Genomic DNA, 17,727 nt, shown 5'->3' on the forward strand with positions numbered 1-17,727 from the left:
CCTCTTCCTGTGTTACAGAAACACTGTGATGAGGCGATACAGATGAAGTAGACAATGTAGTTCCTGTTCTTCAAGGAGCCCATAATCTTGCTAGAGAAGCAAAGTGTATAAATGTGCACAAAACAATGACTGACATGTCACACAGAACAGTAGGATTTTAGGTAAAATAGGAAATCAGAGTAGGGAAGATCAGTGTGGTCTAAGACACCTGGAGAGAAGATTATGGGAAAGGTGCAATTCAGCTGCGGCTCCGAAACAACAGGGCAAAGGAAAGGCCCCCAAGTGGAAGGATGATGGTGAATATAGACAGAATAAAGAGTGAGGGAGGAAGCGGGGTTGCGGGGAGTGGGGCTTGTATAAATCTGACTTTCCACTCGTTCAGGGACAGCAACAACCAGGGGTGTTACTGGGCAGTCCATAGACACTCAAAATTATAAACTATTTAGAAATGCCTTTTTTTCTTTTAAGCACAAATGATCACTAGTAATTCCTTCTGGACTAGCTTTTCTTAGGAGAAAACAATATCAATAATAAACATGTCAAGAGAGGCTTCTGTGGTCCCTCAGGTGGCCTAAAAGTCCTCTGCTTTTCCACATACCCACCACTCCTATCCACAATTCCAAGGCCCCAAAAGCTCTGAAAAACTTAGGTTCTTTTCCCTGACTCATTTTGTGGCAAAACCTTTCCTGAACTGATGAGAAGCTATTTATAGTCTTTATTCCACTTAGTGTAAATATCCATTCCTTTTGCTGTAGAAATAGTCACATATTTGATTATGGGGTCCTGCCCTAGACCCCACTGGAATGTTCTATAAATTACGCTATGTGGGCCATGTCATCTTTCTAAACTCTTAAAACTTTAACATTTTGAAATGCAAGGGTCTCCAATAAGGGATCGTGGACCTGTGATTCTTTCTACCCTAGCTTTATGCTGTCTGTGAAAAAAGGGTTTGCTATGTAGCACTGATTTAAAGGGAAATTTCATTAGTGATGCTAGGTTTCCAACTGAATGGCTGCTTAATCTCAGAGGGTAAGAATGCCCAGAAAAAAAAGCAGACCACCACAGACTTCCTGGTCTTTTGCCCACAGGGAAGCTATCGCTAATAGTCTGCTAATCCCACAGGAGTTAAGAGGGGAGATCCCACTTCCTTGGCACTCAAGCTGGCAGGCAGCAGTAGCCGCTCCATGGGAACAAAGCCTCCATCCACCATCTCATGCGTCACTTACCACGTGTCTTCAAAGCTCAGGAGCAGAGGCCACAGTGGCTGCTCCGATCCCCCTTGCTGAGGTTTGTTTACGTCTATCAGCGCAGGAAGATGCTACTGATTTGGGTTGTTGCCCATTCCACTAAGGGAAAATGAGGAGAGGAGGCTGGGTAATCCCAACGAGCAGCCAAGCTCCCATCAACACCAGTGCAAAGCTCTCTACGATCAACTCCGGGCTTTCATGACTACTGCTGCTCTGTTAGAAGAGGAAGTTTACTTATGCAAGATTTCCCAGGGAAACATGCAGCATCTGCTAGAAGCATCTAAGCCTTAGCCTGGTTAAAAGTATAGAAAAATCTTCGAGCTTTTCAGAATGAGCAGGGAGAAGAGAGGGATAAACACGTCCTCTTAAAATCTGCAAACACCAGCTTTCATTCAGCAGCCTAAAAACCAGCCAGAGCCCTAGGTCAAGGTCCAGAGTCCAAGTGTCTGTGATGTGAGGCTTTCGCTTCTCGGCTCCAAACAAGAGCAAAAGTCCAGTGCTATGTCAGGGCACCTCAAAGCAGGGCCTCGCATAGGTCTAGCTTTGCTAGGTCTCTGACACAGGTGACGCAACACTGAGGACACCAAGCACAAAGTCACTGAACTAATTAGCCTCAAAACCTTAAGTCTCCATGTCTGCTCCAAGAGGAGGTTACTGACTTCTCCAAGGATTCTTCTCAAGAATGAGCCACCAAACAATAACCTTATAACCTTATCTTTGTTCACAATGTGGCTCTGAGGCCAGACTCTACTTCATGGCCTCCATACCTGCTTCACAAGGGCCAAGCATGGTGGGGTGTTTTTGTTTTTAATTTGAATAATTAATGTGTCCAAACTTTAATATGAACTTATTTCTTTTTGCTTCAGTACTCTACCAAACTTATCTTTTACTGCAGTAACATGATTTGGTGTATCAACTATACCATTCACTGCTTTTTATATTTAAATGATTTTTTTAACATCTTTATTGGAGTATAATTGCTTTACATTTTTGTGTTAGTTTCTGCTGTATAACAAAGTGAATCAGCTAAACATATACATATATCCCTATATCCCCTCCCTCTTGTGTCTCCCTCCTACCCTCCCTATCCTACCCCTCTAGGTGGTCTCAGAGCACCAAGCTGATCTCCCTGTGCTATGCGGCTGCTTCCCACTAGCTATCTATTTTACATTTGGTAGTGTATATATGTCAATGCTATTATCTCACTTAGTCCCAGCTTAGTCCCCCCTCCCTACGTCCTCAAGTCCATTCTCTACGTCTGCGTCTTTATTCCTGTCCTGCCCCTAGGTTCTTCAGAACCATGTATTTTTTTTTTTTAGATTCCATATATATGTGTTAGCATACAGTATTTGTTTTTCTTAGTTCCCCAACCAGGGATCAAACCCACAACCCCTGCATTGGAAGGCGGATTCTTTACCACTGGGCAACCAGGGAAGTCCCAAGCATGGTGTTCTGCAATAGCAGGGGTGCAATAAACATTTATGGGATAAAGGAAGTATAGATCTATAAAGGTTTGGGGAAATTACATATTCTGGATAAAAGTCTGATTTTTTTTTTTTTTTGAGGACAGGAAAAGATAGGTATAAGAGAGTCTTCCAAATTCTACAGGTACAAAGGAATGGTTTTAGAAACACACCAAGACCAGTAGAGCTTACTCCTTCATTCATTCACCCAACAAATATTTACTGAGCTCCCACGTACCAGGCATGGTTCCAGGTTCTGGAGACACATAGCAAAAGCTCCCCACATGCATGGAACTTACAGCAAAGTAGCTGAAAGCAGAGGCTTTGCAGTCAAGCTTTCAAATCCCAGCTCTATTACTTAACTAGAGAAGTTAGAAAGGGAGTTTATTGTGCTCTACTTGCTCACCTTGAAAATGGGGATAATAGTACCTATCTTGCAGTAATATTTATGAAAATTAAGTGAGAATCCCTGTAAAGGAATTAGCAAAGCACCTGACACATAGTATATTTTTAATAAATTTTACACCCTGGGACTTCCCTGGTGGCACAATGGTTAAGAATCTGCCTGTCAATGCAAGGGACATGGATTTGATCCCTGGTCCGGGAAGATCCCACATGCTGTGGAGCAACTAAACCCGTGTGCCACAACTACTGAGCCTGCGCTCTAGAGCCCGAGAGCTACAACTACTGAACCCGAGCACCACAACTACTGAAGACGGCGTGCCCTAGAGTCTGTGCTCCACAACAAGAGAAGCCACCACAATGAGAAGCCCACATGCCACAACGAAGAGTAGCCCGCACTCACCACAACTAGAGAAAGCCCGCGCGCAGCAACGAAGACCCAACACAGCAAAAAAAAAAATTTACACCCTGATCACTACCACCCTCAAGTTAGTCTTACCATATTACTGTTAGTTTCTTTCTTTCTTTTTTTTTTTTTTTTTTTAATGGGTTTGAGAGAGTTAGATCCTTAGGAAGAGAGAACAATTAGTGGGCTGGTGAAGTGAACCTGGGCAAGAAGCTGTGAAGAGGAAGAGAATTTGAGACAGTTTTAAAAAAAGGTGGTGAAGGGGGTGGTATTTACCAGCAATCCCACTCAGGAGAATTGAAAATATATGTCCACACAAAAACTTGTATTAGTCAGGGTTCTCCAGAGAAAAGAACCAATAAGATAATACAGTGATATGTATAAGAGATTTATTACAAGAAGTGAGAGCCCTCATTTCTAGTAATAATGTTTATTGCCAGACTCCTGCACTCCTCCCAAATGTTCAGCGTTAACCAAGTGAGAAAGTTAACTAGGGAAGAGACAAAGGAAACCCCACAGGATCATCTAGACGAACTGGTGTCTAGACGAATTGTCTAGACGAATCATCTAGACAATCATCTAGATGTGGCCTCAAGCCCAGTTATTTGTATTGTTCCCAGAAGCAGGGAGAGCTTGAGTCAAGGAAGCAGATGTACAAATGCACCTCAGGCCAATACCTGTTCTTACCTCATCAAAGATGCCGCTGCTCCAGCTCCTAGAGATTCTGATTCTACTCTCCTTTCCATTTTTCTCTCGCATCAGGCCTTGCCACTCTCTGCCCTCCCTCCCCCTGGCGTTTGTGTTCAGATTCTCTTTCTCTGTCATGCCCGCTCATACCATGACTAGTAGTAGTCTCCCCAGCTATCCACCTGCGTATGTTCCCAGAAGTTACCCCCTCTTGGGGTTACCCCTTCTATTCCAGTTAGCCCCAGGCAATGGGGACCTGCCCCACTCCCCCATGAGCCCAGAGCAGGCCTCAGGACTCCAGTTCTCTGGTCCCTCACTTGTCTGGGTCAGGCTCCATGTACCAAGCACAAAGCCATGGCAAGTTCTAGCTCAGTGGTTTGCAACTAAAATTAAACAAACAAAATGGACAAATAACATTAACTGGCATTTAGTACGTGCTTACAGTGTGTGTGTCAGGCACTGCCCAAAGTTCTTTACAGGTAGGACTCATTCATTCCTCCCAACCTCCCTATGAGGTGGGTCCTGTTATTAACGCATTTTACAGATGAAAAACTGAGCTACAGAGAGGCTAGAAAAACTGCCACAGGTAACGAGCTAGGCCATGGCAAAGCCATGATTCATACCCACACAGTCGTATTCCAGGGCTCAACTCTGATCTCAATCCTATAATACAGAAAAATACAAATATACACTCAGTCCCTGCCTAAAAGAGGCCCCTAACTCAGCAAGGGAAGCAGACAGTGGATTATAGCCACAAATTCACAACAAGTCATGGCTTTATCTTTGTGATTCTCCTCATACAACAGCTACACATCCTGCACCAAGTCCAGTGGGGAACTTCCTGCTAACGCATGAAGCAGAGCTGATTACAACCAAAAGGGGAGAACAATTACACAATCTCTTTTAAAGCAGGAAGTTACTCACTGAGAAAATATTTTCTCATTCTTATGTGAATACTAATGGCTAAAACAGAAAGAACACATCTTGTACATCAACTACACCTCAATTTAAGAAAAGTAAAATTAAATAAATAAATAAAGGACACATCTATAGCTCAGGAGATGGCATTTCTCACATCCAACCAAATATAGGACATGAGAAAGTGAGATCATACCTGAAATCCTGGGAAATTCAGCCTAATATTTGCTAATTTGATCTTCTGTTGGATTCTCCTCCCATAAAACTCACCATGGTAACATTCTTTTTTTTTCTGCATTACGCGGGCCTCTCACTGTTGCGGCCTCTTCCGTTGCGGAGCACAGGCTCCGGACGCGCAGGCTCAGCAGCCATGGCTCACGGGCCCAGCCGCTCCGCGGCATGTGGGATCTTGGCGGACCGGCGCACGAACCCGTGTCCCCTGCATTGGCAGGCGGACTCTCAGCCACTGTGCCACCAGGGAAGCCCCCCACGGTAACATTCTAAGTGAGCCTAGAAGACAGTTCTGACTCATTCTAAGAGAATATTGAGAAGCTGGACAACCGTGGAAATAGAACGAGCAATCCTTTCAAGAAAGAGATAAGGATTTCCCTGGTGGCACAGCGGTTGAGAATCCACCTGCCAGTGCCGGGGGGCACGGGTTCAAGCCCTGGTCCAGATGGATTCCACATGCCGCAGAGCAATTGGGCCCGTGATCCACAGCTACTGAGCCTGCGCTCTAGAGCCCGCGAGCCACAACTACTTAAGCCTGTGCTCCTAGAGCCTGTGCTCCTCAACAAGAGAAGCCACCGCCATGAGAAGCCCACGCACCGCAACCAAGAGTAGCCCCCGCTCGCTGCAATTAGAGAAAGCCCGCGTGCAGCAACGAAAATCCAACGCAGCCAAAAATAAATAAATTTATTTATTTAAAATAAATTAATTTTTTTGAAAAGAAAGAGATAAATAATTAAACTGAACGTTATTGTACTTATCTAGGCTCTTCTCCTTCTTTGTGATGCATCATCAGTGACTAATTCAGTTCGAATCAGACATCCAAAAACTGAGCAAAAGAATCGATTCAGATCCAAAGTTGACACACAGGTAGTACACACTCAGGCCAATAACCAAAGTCCAGGGTGACAGAACTGAGGAACACATTGCCTCTAAGTGAACACAAAGTTAGCCTATTTTTAATGTTCCCCAGAAGCGCTTTCAGAGTCTATCTAGATGAAATGATGGGGTATCTGATAATACTGAAGCCAGAAAACGTTCCATTTTAAACCCCCCTTTGGATCCCAGGACTCCTCCCCGCCACAGCATCCAGCCTGGAAAGACAAGACTGAAGCTCACCAACTTTCACAAAGTTTGCCTTTGTGCCAGAGACAACGCTATGTGTTCCCCCAACCTCCTTTCATTTTCTTCCTGACACACAACTTGTCTACTGTGGTTGGATGGGGCACATGAGTTCTAACCAAAGGAATGAGGGTGGAAATGATGCCTATCACTTTCAGGCCTGTCCCTAAAGTCTCTTGTGAGATCTTCCACTCGCTTCCTTCCTCCACCAGCCAGATAGAGAGGATCCTGAGGAAAACTCAAAGCCCTCAGATGATGACGCTACTCACGAGCACATGGAACAAAGCGCTACAGTACCACCCGCACCAGACTGCAACATGAGTGAGAAACTACCCTTCATGTGTGAAACCACATGCTGGCATCGGTTTGTTACAGCAGCTAGTGTGGCTCGCTCGATGGATACAGCTTGTGTGTGCCGTGATCTCACTGTGATCTCACTGTGGGAGCACCAGTTCATCTGGAGCATTCACACCTACCTGTGTCATTGCCAATGCAATCAATTATCAGGCAGATTCCCAGGGGCTCGCTCTGCATCTTGTATCTCTCTTCCAGTATGTGCTGGAAAGGAAAGCAGGGATTGTTAAAGACCCTAAACATTGTTCTTTTCCTCAAGGTTCCACCCATATGATCTTTTCTTTTGGATTTCCTTAAATTTCCTTTTGGCAGGTGACTCACTCAATAGACACAGGCTGAAGTCATCACAGCTGACATTTCCCTTCAATATCAACACGTTATTTCAGTTTCTATTTAATTTTAATAAAAATTGCAGTCTCTTTACGCATGTCTTAGCTTTGTGGGATAAAGATAATTTAAAACACAGAGAAAAGATGGGTCATATGTTTCCACAGTAACCTGAGATTGTACAAGTGATATCTTTCCAAACCAATACAAAAGGAGGGCTTTCTATTACGGAGAAGAGGTATCAGCGTAGAAAAAGTCAGAACAAGTCAAGGTTCAGTGTCACTGCTTACTTATATATTCAGCAATCACTCAGCTGAGAAGAGAAATGCCACTTTGGAATTTTCCTGCAAAGTTCACTAATGCAATCCACTTCAACATCTTTCTCTTTGCTACATCCAAGGTTCCCCTTTAGAACAGAAGAGTTCTCAGAATAGCACACCCTCAGCATCCTATTGTTACAAAGAATTCTTAATGGACAGATATTTTTAAAGCCATCAGTGTTCTCCACAGATACTGTGCTTACAATACAATACCAAATCAGATCATTTAATTCTGTACCTGAGGTAAAAATGCTTCTGATTCCTGAATGGATGTCTTCACTGGTTCTCCTGGGGGATGAGAGAGAAATCATTTACAAAGCTGAAGGAGAACTAGCCTTAATCCTAGTTCCTGCGGGCTGCGTTTCTTTATGTCACACCATTTTTCTTTCCCTATTTTCTTCCCCCTACTGTCTTTTCTTTCCCCATCTATACTCAGCCCCAAGCTTCTAACCTCACACTGAAAAACCTAACTGATAAGAAAACACAAGTCCCCATGCTAAACAGGGGTTATGTAGAAAAACTGCTTAAATAGAAGTAAAAGAAGGCTCTCCCTTGCCCTTCTCCAGGTAAGGACCCAGTGACCCGTGAGGTTTTAACCTGATAGGGAGAATTTAATAAACTAACCACCCAACAATATCAATAGCTTTACTGCATGTGCTGAAATTGTGCACAGTGCCTCAAGGGAACAACCTTAGAGACACAGAGAAGGGAAAGCTTTTGTGGGTTTGCCACTTATAGAACAGATGGCCATGTTTTCTTAGTCCAGTGATATTGGGAGATCACAAAATAAAACGTCAATGGTAAGATAGGGGACAGTGGGCTTAGCAAATATATATGAACCTAGAGCAAACTCTGTAGATAAAAAATGACTTTACTAGTCCCAGGGAGGTGGAGAAACCACCAGTTTTGAAGCCATAAAGGGCTGGCTGAAACCCTAGCACCATCACTAACAAGTCCTGTGATCTTGGGCAAGTTTCTGAAGTCTCAGGGTGTGTTGGGTTTTGTTTTGCCTTGTTTTGTTTTTTAATCTCTGAGATGAGCATCTAATTTATGACTGCTGCAAAAATGAGAAATAACGTCTAAAGACAGGAAAAGAAAATGCCAATATTTGGTAAGGTTTGGGGGAAATGAATACTTTCAAATGGTAATGCTGTATAAGTTGAAAACAGTCTTTTTTTTTTTTTCTTTCTTTTTGCGGTACGCAGGACTCTCACTGCTGTGGCCTCTCCCATTGCAGAGCACAGGCTCCGCACGCGCAGGCTCCGCGGCCATGGCTCATGGGTCTAGCCGCTCCACAGCATGTGGGATCTTCCCAGACCGGGGCACGAACCCATGTCCCCTGCATCAGCAGGCGGACTCTCAACCACTGTGCCACCAGGGAAGCCCTGAAACAGTCTTTTTAAAGGACAATTAGCAATACCCTTTAAACCAACATTCTGCTTCTAGAAGTTTATCCTAAGGAAATAATAGAGCACGTGTGCAAAAATGTCAAGGAGATGTACTGAAGGACTGTTTGTAATGGCCCTAAGCTAGAAAGAAACTAGAAGTCTACCAACATGAAATTGGTTAAATAAACTATGATACATACAGTGGAATACTATGCAATGTTAAAAAGGATATGAGAAATCTTTATGTATTTGATAAGAAAAGATATGCAGGATGTATTAAGTGAAAAACAGATTACTGAATAATGTGAATAATATGGAGCCAACGTACTTAAAAATTTTACATGTGTTTGTGTGCGTACGCCTACATATACTTACTAGAGGTACACAGATCAAATATTAACAGTGGCTATGTCTGATACTCAGAATTAAGAGGAAATTTCACTTTATCTTTTTGTATTTTAGCAATCATGGCTTAACAGAATTTAAAAAACACACAAAATAATATATGTAATATGTCCATCTCAGTTCAGGGCACTTAGCCCTTACTAAAAGTGCTTAATAAACTGTAGTTATTATCATCATCATCCAATTGAAATCTATTTGGAAGTCCAAAATAATATGAATACTTGGTTTGATTATTTTAAACTTCTATTAGATTAAGGTCAAGTTATCAGGATGCTTTTCTCTTTTACTAGCAAATGAACCACATCCGGGCCAAAGCAGGCAACTAGCTCTCCTAAGGACCTGCAGGGCTGTTGGGAGCCTCACTTACCTCACCTGTTTAATTACCATCAAGGGTAAACCTGTCATCAGGGAACCCAATGGAAAAAACACTGATTATTTTAAATTCCTATCCAAATCTACCAGGTCTCCCATTTTAAACAGCTAATTCTCACCACCTCACCAGTGTTTTAAGAAACATACTGTCACCTCAGAAATTAATTTGCTCCTCAACAGCTTTTGCTGGAGAGCTGACCTTTCCATAGGAAAGGCTGGGCATGAGCTGCTCCATCTGGCTGAGCTGGGCAGAATGCTTGCAGGTGCACACAGACAGCATGTCGGCTGAGTCATGAGGTGTTGCCATATAGAGGAGGTTTCCATCAGGCCGCTGCCCTGCTCTCTACCTTCAGGATCGCCCCTGCACACAAATTCCAAGCTCCTCAGGGAAGACTGAGTCCTCCTTATGTGTCTATGCAGCCCCACCTCCGGGAGTTCTTAAGTACTACAGTAAAAGACTGAGCCTCAGCCCTCACTTCAAGGAGGACGCAAGACAAGCAAAAAATACACTTCTTGAAAATGATGGGATCAAGTACTGATGTTTTAAGAGCGATGAGAGAGATCTTAAATCCCTTAAATCTTATGGTTGAAATGACTAGGTGTTTTCTTTTCTTCCTTTCTTTGTAGGGGTGGGGAATTTCATCTGTACAGTATCTAGATTTATTAAATGGGCTATAAAACAAGATCCTAGTAACCTTTCTTCTTCCTGCTGCTAGATATTTGGTTTAACATGGCTCATTACCATGGCTAGATTAATGTTTAACGTGGCCTGGTTATAGTTCTATTTCAGGTATAAATGTTATATCTCTTAAAAAATATAGTCAAGATGATGAAGCTGATGAAGTAAGAGGTGTTTAAATTCAAATAGGCTAATTTGATGGATAACTAGAAATGCCAATGAATACATTTTATTTTGAGAGCTTAAAATATGTAGATAAAAGAAAGGCAACTCTAAAAATGCAACATTCTGTACTTGAATTATCAATCAATTATAAAGAATGACTATAAAGAAAAGCTGGTCTTACTCTGAATGTCACGTTGTCCCGTCATGAGTCTGTGTTCTTTACTCCTCCCATTCTGGAACTTCAAATATAAAAAACAAGGTCACACTCCCTGTCATTTTTCAGAGACATTATATTACACCTCTTTAAATATCTCGATAGGATTCTTACCCAGGAAAAAATAAAAATATCACATTCACTGTTAAATTATCTAAAGAAGGCTAGCAAGAGCCATTAACTCCATAAATCCATATTCTATGGCCAAAGTAGCAATTCAAAGTGAAAATACAATGAATGTGTAAATATGCTCAACTAGCATTTAGAACATGGTATAGGAGAGTTGCTACAATAGCTCCAAGTTAGAACAAGCTGTTGGAACATGCAGGTGACATTCAACCTGGTCTTTAACACAGAGGCAAGGTATAGTATGGTTAAGGGTGGGAGTGGGATTCTGCCACTTACTAGCTATGTAACTTTGAGCAAGTTCTTTAACTATATGTCTGTTTCTTTATCTTCAAAATGAGGATAATAATAGTACTTACCTGATAATTTTTTTGAAGATGAAATGTACACAAAGCACTCAGCACAGTGCCTTTTAAGCACACGGAAGTGCTGAATAAATGTCCAGTTATTCTTTTTCTATAATGCCTAGCTACACAAAAGCCACATGTGGGAGTGGTTCTTGAAAATTAGCTACCCTTTCTGAGGGCCAGAATGGGATGAATCAGAGAATGAAAGATTGAACAGACCCTTTCTCTTCTCAGATGACAGGTCCTGTGTAAGGTACACATAGCATACACTGTCAACCATCTGATACGCTCAGCTTTCAAGTGACAGTTCTCCTCTGAAGCTATCCTAGCCAAAAGAGAGAAGTACACTATTTATTAAGCTGTGTCTGTAGCTAAGTCTGTGCATCTAAATGAAAGAAAAACATATAAGTTGCTTTTATCACTAATAACCAATGACTTAGCCAGAGGATAATGATATTAGATAGAATTTGGAACCCCACATAGGTGTGCGTTCACTTTTACATACTATTAAAGAGATATAACATGAAATCAAAGCTAGATTTATTGCAGATAAATAGAAAAAGCGTTATATTACAGAGTCACAACTTTCTTTTTTTTGGCTGCACAGCGCGGCTTGAGGGATCTTAGTTCCCCAACCAGGGATCAAATCCGTGCCCTCTGCAGTGGAAGCACGGAGTCCTAACCACTGGACCGCCAAGGAATTCCCCCAACTTCTTTATTCTATAGTATGTTGGTATCATGTGTCATTTAATGCCACCGTAATTTTTGAAGCACTTTTGCAGCCTTGTATGAGTTAACATCCAGGTATTCAGTTCCCAAATCTTGTGAGGAATTCACCGAATCTATATGCCACAGTGCCTGCTAACTAAATGAATGAATGATCAGGGTCACAGATTAATATAGCAAATTTAAAGAAAAATTTACACACAGAGCATGTGGGTTCCTAATAGGCTACATGGACAGTGAATACAATTACTTGCATTAACAAAATAGAAAGACAATAACAAAAATATGGCAGGCTTTTAACTAAGAATGACAGTATAATTTATGTTAGATAGACAATAGCATAGAAAGCCCAGAAAATCTGGATCTGAATCCTAAATCAGTTTTCTCTCATGATTTGGTATCACAGAGATTCAGAAGGACAAAAAAAAGTATATTTAATTCTTGAAAAACATGACAGATATATCTAAGCTATGACTTGATACCATGTAGTTTATTAAATACACCATGGTGTAGAGAAAGGAGTATGGACTGGCCCAGATCTGGTGGTAGGTAGCAGTGGGCAGTCACTTAATGTTCCTTAGGCCTGAATGTCCTTATTTATTTAATGAGGGTGTTGGACAATATAATGCTTACCATCCATCTGAGCTCTGAAATTCTATTGCTTAGTGGTATCTCTTACAGATTATATTCTCCACAAAACTATTTTTATTACAGGTAGTCAATATGTTCATCACACACTTTTATGAAAGTGCTGATGATTTAATCACAGATTATAAACTGTGGTCTAAGTCCTGACTACAAATTCCACATATCCTTATATGGAATTAGGATGAGGATGAGATTACACTAAGGTTAACTTCTCAAGATAAAAGATTAACCAAAGCACAATTCTGATGATAACCTTGCACCATTGACTAACACAACAACCAGAAGTGACTACATATTATTTATGGTCACAAATCAATCACTCAGTAACATCACCCAATAACAAAAACACATTTGTTGAAATCATTAAAATAAGCTCAATGAAAAGCAAATGCACAGAGAGGTAAATACAAGGTTATTTATTTTGAAGTATTGTTTCATAACAAAAGATTGGGGATAATCTAAAAGTCCACATATACAAGAAAAGGCTAAACATATTGATACATCTAGAAAGTGAAACTGTGTTCCATCATTAAAAACAATGATTAAATAAAGGCAGTCCCGTATGATTCATACGAAACAATTTCTAAGAATTCTCAGATCAGGAAGTGGACATAGTGTATTAGCATTTGTACAGAAGAAAAAATACAAATTAAATATGATATGTGTATAGACTATCTTTGGATAGAAGAAAATGGTTAACAATAGCTGCCTCTGGGGAAAGGAACTGGGGTAAGAGGAAATATACTTTAAAAATTCTTTTAGCACATTTTGAATTCTTTGTCCATGGGCATGTCCTACCTATTTTTACTTAAGAAGTTAGATTTTCAAAGGGACAAGTGAACAATGAAAAAAATGTTTGTATATGTAGATACACACACAGGAAAACAAAAAGACTAGAAGGGAATAACTGTTAACATGGAGGTGATTTATTTTCTTCCCTTTATATATATTTCTCTGTATTTTCCAAATTATTTCAATGAACACATGTTAGCTTTGAAATTATAAGAATTTATACATATTTTAAAACAAATGCACATTTCTGTCACAATTTTTTTCAGATATTAAACAAAGTACATGCTGGGAGAATATGTACATTTTTATCAAAGTTCTTAAATTGTTTCATGCTGGGGTTCCACACATTTGCTCCAGACTCACCCTTAGGTTATATGAAGGATCCTTAACACTCAAGTTTGGCAGAGATGCCTGGAGAGCATTTACATAATTTGTTTCCACTCCTTGAGCTGCAAGCAGAAGACAGGCTCTGAGTTAAGATTTACAAATTATCATCAAATGAATCTTCAACAGTGGCTCAGTTCATGGTCAATCATGATCTTTCAAAATACCCTAACCTTTCCAGCCCCCTTACTGAATTCAAAATATCAGATCAGATGACTCTTCTATCAACGTCATTAAGAACAGACTAAAAATTCTACTCCTGTTCTTGATCTTGAATTAGCCATTGGGGGGGTTGGGGCACGGCTGTGTGTAGATCACTGAGTATCAGTCATGCCCTGTGGTGGTAGCAGACTGCTAGCAGAGCCCACGCTGAGTGTGAGTCTAATAGACAACGGGTAGGGGTGCCATGAGAGAGAAGGCCAGGGTGAGCTGGTCCCCTTTATGGGAGGAGAGGTTCTCAGCAGAAAAGATGCCCTTTTGCATGAGGAGGTTTTGTGCAACTGGAGACATATGCAGGGCAGTTATAGGACCCCAGCGATAGGATATCATCCCAAGTCAGGCCAAACTCTGGAGCAAGGCAGCAGGGCTCAGCATAGACTCAAAAGCCCTGAGTGCCCACAGCGCCACCAGCCAGTACAGAAAGTGCGGGTGCAGACTCTTTCCTGAAGACCAAAATGTTAAGAACTGCTTGGCGGCATTTTGCAGAGGGCCAAGACTGTGTGGTCAGGGGTGCTGGGTGATGAAGTTAGCAGATGGGGGGGTATGGAGGATATAAACGGTTCTGATCTCTAGCCACAGGCTGGTGGGAGCTGTGGACCTTCGGGTTCTGTTCCATCCACTCGTCCAACACATGGGTCTCTACCAATGAAACCCACTGTGCACAGATACTTCCTTAGGCCACAGAGAGGCCAAAATGCTGCTTACCAGACTGCTTGTATTTCTGGATTTTTGTCTTCAGGTCTATTCTGTGGATGTTCCTTAGGCATTTTTCTAATAAATCCAAGTGATCTGGAGCAACCAGGTTTAGCTTCTCCAATTCAATCACAAGATCCAAGAAACTCTAAGAGAACCACCAACAAGAAACAAATGTCAGTAGGGCTGACTATTAGGCCTCATATGCAAACCTCAGGTTGTGTAATTTATTAGAGCAAGAAAATGTGACCAGAGGAGCCCTTTCAGTGACCTTCAGTGATCCTAAACCAGACCTCTCTGTTTTATAGTCCCTCCAAAGCCATGAGCAAATTACACTCCTGGAATTTACTCAGAAAAGAGGTAAGTCTTTGGGGGGCCAACCTGTACCTAGGTTGGGGATAGATACATGGGCCATTTGTGTCGTGAAGGATTGAGAGAGCAGGCCTGAAAATAAAATCCTCCCAAGTTCAGTCTCTTCCCAAAAGCCAGGCTGGTGTTATACTGAAAAACTCTGAGGGCTTTACTGAAAAAAGGAAGTGAGAAGGTAGCTGGGGAAACGTTTTTACTAGAAAAATTCTAATGATACAGTTTTGAAGTCCCTAAAATATTTTAATCAATGCTGGAAATTCCAACTCATTCTGACACAGCAGACATGAGGTGGTGAAATTACACGGTTAGGGTATTTCGCTACTCATTCACCCTGGACCATAGGGATTGTGAAAGAACTGTATTTCAGAAATAGGCACTGCTTTTGGTGTTATGTCCTTTCTGTTTAACATTTGGTTACTAATGTGCTATCTTTATTTTTAAATTAATAATGCTAATTAAATCTACATAAATGATTGGGAAATAAATTGATTAGGGGACACCATAAAAGGAGTTGTATTTTTTCATTTTCCTTCCGATTTTGCATTTGATGGTGGGGGCATACAGTCACCCTATATTTCCAAATTTCAGAAATGAAACAACAATCATTAAGGAACATGAGGAAATTCTTAAGCAATGATTTACCAGAGTCCTCAGAAGCAGGTCCTTGGTGGACATACTGTCACATACTAGAGACCCGAGCTTTCCCTGGCCTGTCCATAGGTCAGAGGTACCATATAAGGCCAGCTGGAATTTATATACTTTTCCAGCAATCACAGCATCCCTAAGATCTTCACCCCTACCTCATTTCAACCCCAAATCTGTACTTTTGCCATTCCCTGGATACATCAGTCTCAAGGACCTACCCCTGCCCAGCTACCCTGCAGCCTAATGACTCCACACTGACCCTGAGCTCGCTGAGGAGAAATAGATGACAGTCAGAGAGCAAGATGGGAGTGGACCGGCATTTCCTCCTGTTTCTACTCAGCATGAGCAGAAGGGACTCCCTAACTCTCCCAGATGATCTGTCAACCAGGGAGAGAAGCTGATGTATAAGCCAGGCCTATGAATTTTACACAAATAAAGGATAAAATACAAAGATGAAAGAAACACCCGGGGCCACACCAGCCGATATCACTCTATTGCCTCTCAATATATGAACCAATTTTCTTCCTATCAATGTTACTATGAAAAATAAAACCCATACTCTTCTCCCTTCCCACCTTCACCCCCGACTTGGTCCTCCCTGCTTAAGTACCTGTTTCCCTCTCTTCACACCATAGAGAGCACCCCTCCAACTTCCGATAGGCTCTTGGGAACATGAATGAAGAAAAAGAAAGAAAACTCACCTTATCCTTGGCTATCTTGCCTCGGCCCATATAATCTCTCATGAGGAATATTAATGAGGACACATCCGATTTATCCAAACCCTCACCAATTTCCATCAACAGCACCCTGTAAACCAGATTTGTTTCTTCAGTAAATTCAGAGATCAGTCCTACTGAGAACACCAAGAGCCTAGGCCTCCTCTATGCCAATAATTGGTTAAAAGATTAATTCTTGCCCCCATCTGAATGCGCCCCCAAGAAAACAGAAAGCTTAGATCACCCCAGGAGGAGATCTTAAGGGAAGTCAAAAACCAAATTTATCCTTTCCCCAGTTTTCAATAGGAGATGGTACCTCTTTTTACAACTGCTATGAAAAGAAAAAGAGAATAAAAACTTCCCCAAAGAATCCCCTAGCTCCCCCAGAAGTAATAATGAAATAAATGAAGAACCTAAATGACTAAGACGCAAGATGTAAATAGAATTCAAAGTGATCTTGTCTTCTCTGTTTAACAAACCCCCAGTGATACGGATGCTGTTAAGCCAGGGACAGTACTTTGAGTCACAAGATTGTGAAGCCAAGTAACACCTGGGCTATTGGCCCACGCCCGAACTCGAAGGTTAAAAGGCATCTAGATCCCGGGGATTGTGACTGTAAATATCTCTGTCCAGAAAGCCCCTTCTGACTTAGCCACCTCTGTTCCAGTTGGAGTTACCATCATGCTTTATCAGGGCTCCCAGGGACACCTCACGATTGTCATCATTACCTTGACATTGCCGTCGTTACTTAGAAGCCTGTTTTCCCAATTAGACTCTAATATTCTTGAGGATGGAAGAGTCTTCATTCCTTTTGCTTTAGGGCTTACCAAATGCCTGGCATAAGTCAACCCACAATAAAGCCCACTCAGCAGAAGAATCAATGAATCTAGCACTCCCGGGCCTCTCTACTCAGAGGCCCAAAGGAACCACCTCCATTCACCACAGCAAGGAAACAAGAGATGGAGAGAGTCCCCTGACTTATTCACAAAAACCCAGTCAGTGCCTGCCGAAAAGTTTTAAGAAGATTATGACATCATGATGGTTGGAGAGGTGGAAGATGATCAAGAATAACAGCAACAACAATACTAAACCCTTATATTTGTAGAGTGCTGCCCAGTTTTAAAAAGTACTTCACATAATTTAAAATAATAATAATTTTTAAAAAGTACTTCACATACTAAATGATCGCAATCGATCCTCACAAACACACTTGTGAAATCAGATATTATTATTTTTAGCTTCACAAGTAGAAAAACGAAGTAGAAAAACTGATGTCAGTGGCTGGCTCAGCCTACGTGGCTTGTAACTGACAGTTCTGAGGCTTCAAACAGGACTTTAGACCTCAAATCTCATATATGTTCCAAA

The 17,727-nt window shown here is 41.6% G+C and overlaps 1 protein-coding gene across 21 annotated transcripts in view; it reads right to left on the bottom strand.

Moving 5' to 3' along the window:
- The window catches only part of CFLAR (CASP8 and FADD like apoptosis regulator), an 81,058-nt gene that overhangs the window by 20,221 nt on the left and 43,110 nt on the right, over positions 1–17,727 (bottom strand). For 19 of the 21 annotated variants that reach the window (XM_067741026.1, XM_067741032.1, XM_067741022.1 and 16 more), the window contains 6 exons: positions 16,348–16,453; positions 14,645–14,780; positions 13,700–13,785; positions 10,665–10,722; positions 7,713–7,762; positions 6,950–7,031 (listed from right to left, as the gene is read on the bottom strand). In XM_067741026.1, the coding sequence (XP_067597127.1) occupies positions 6,950–7,031; positions 7,713–7,762; positions 10,665–10,722; positions 13,700–13,785; positions 14,645–14,780; positions 16,348–16,453 (518 nt within the window). Of the gene's footprint in view, positions 1–2,512; positions 6,284–6,949; positions 7,032–7,712; positions 7,763–10,664; positions 10,723–11,389; positions 11,496–13,699; positions 13,786–14,644; positions 14,781–16,347; positions 16,454–17,727 lie in introns of those variants that run through there. The other 2 variants (XM_067741035.1, XR_010944315.1) reach the window with 2 other exon arrangements.

Source organism: Pseudorca crassidens, chromosome 6, assembly GCF_039906515.1.
Source record: "Pseudorca crassidens isolate mPseCra1 chromosome 6, mPseCra1.hap1, whole genome shotgun sequence".
Classification (NCBI taxonomy): domain Eukaryota; kingdom Metazoa; phylum Chordata; class Mammalia; order Artiodactyla; family Delphinidae; genus Pseudorca; species Pseudorca crassidens.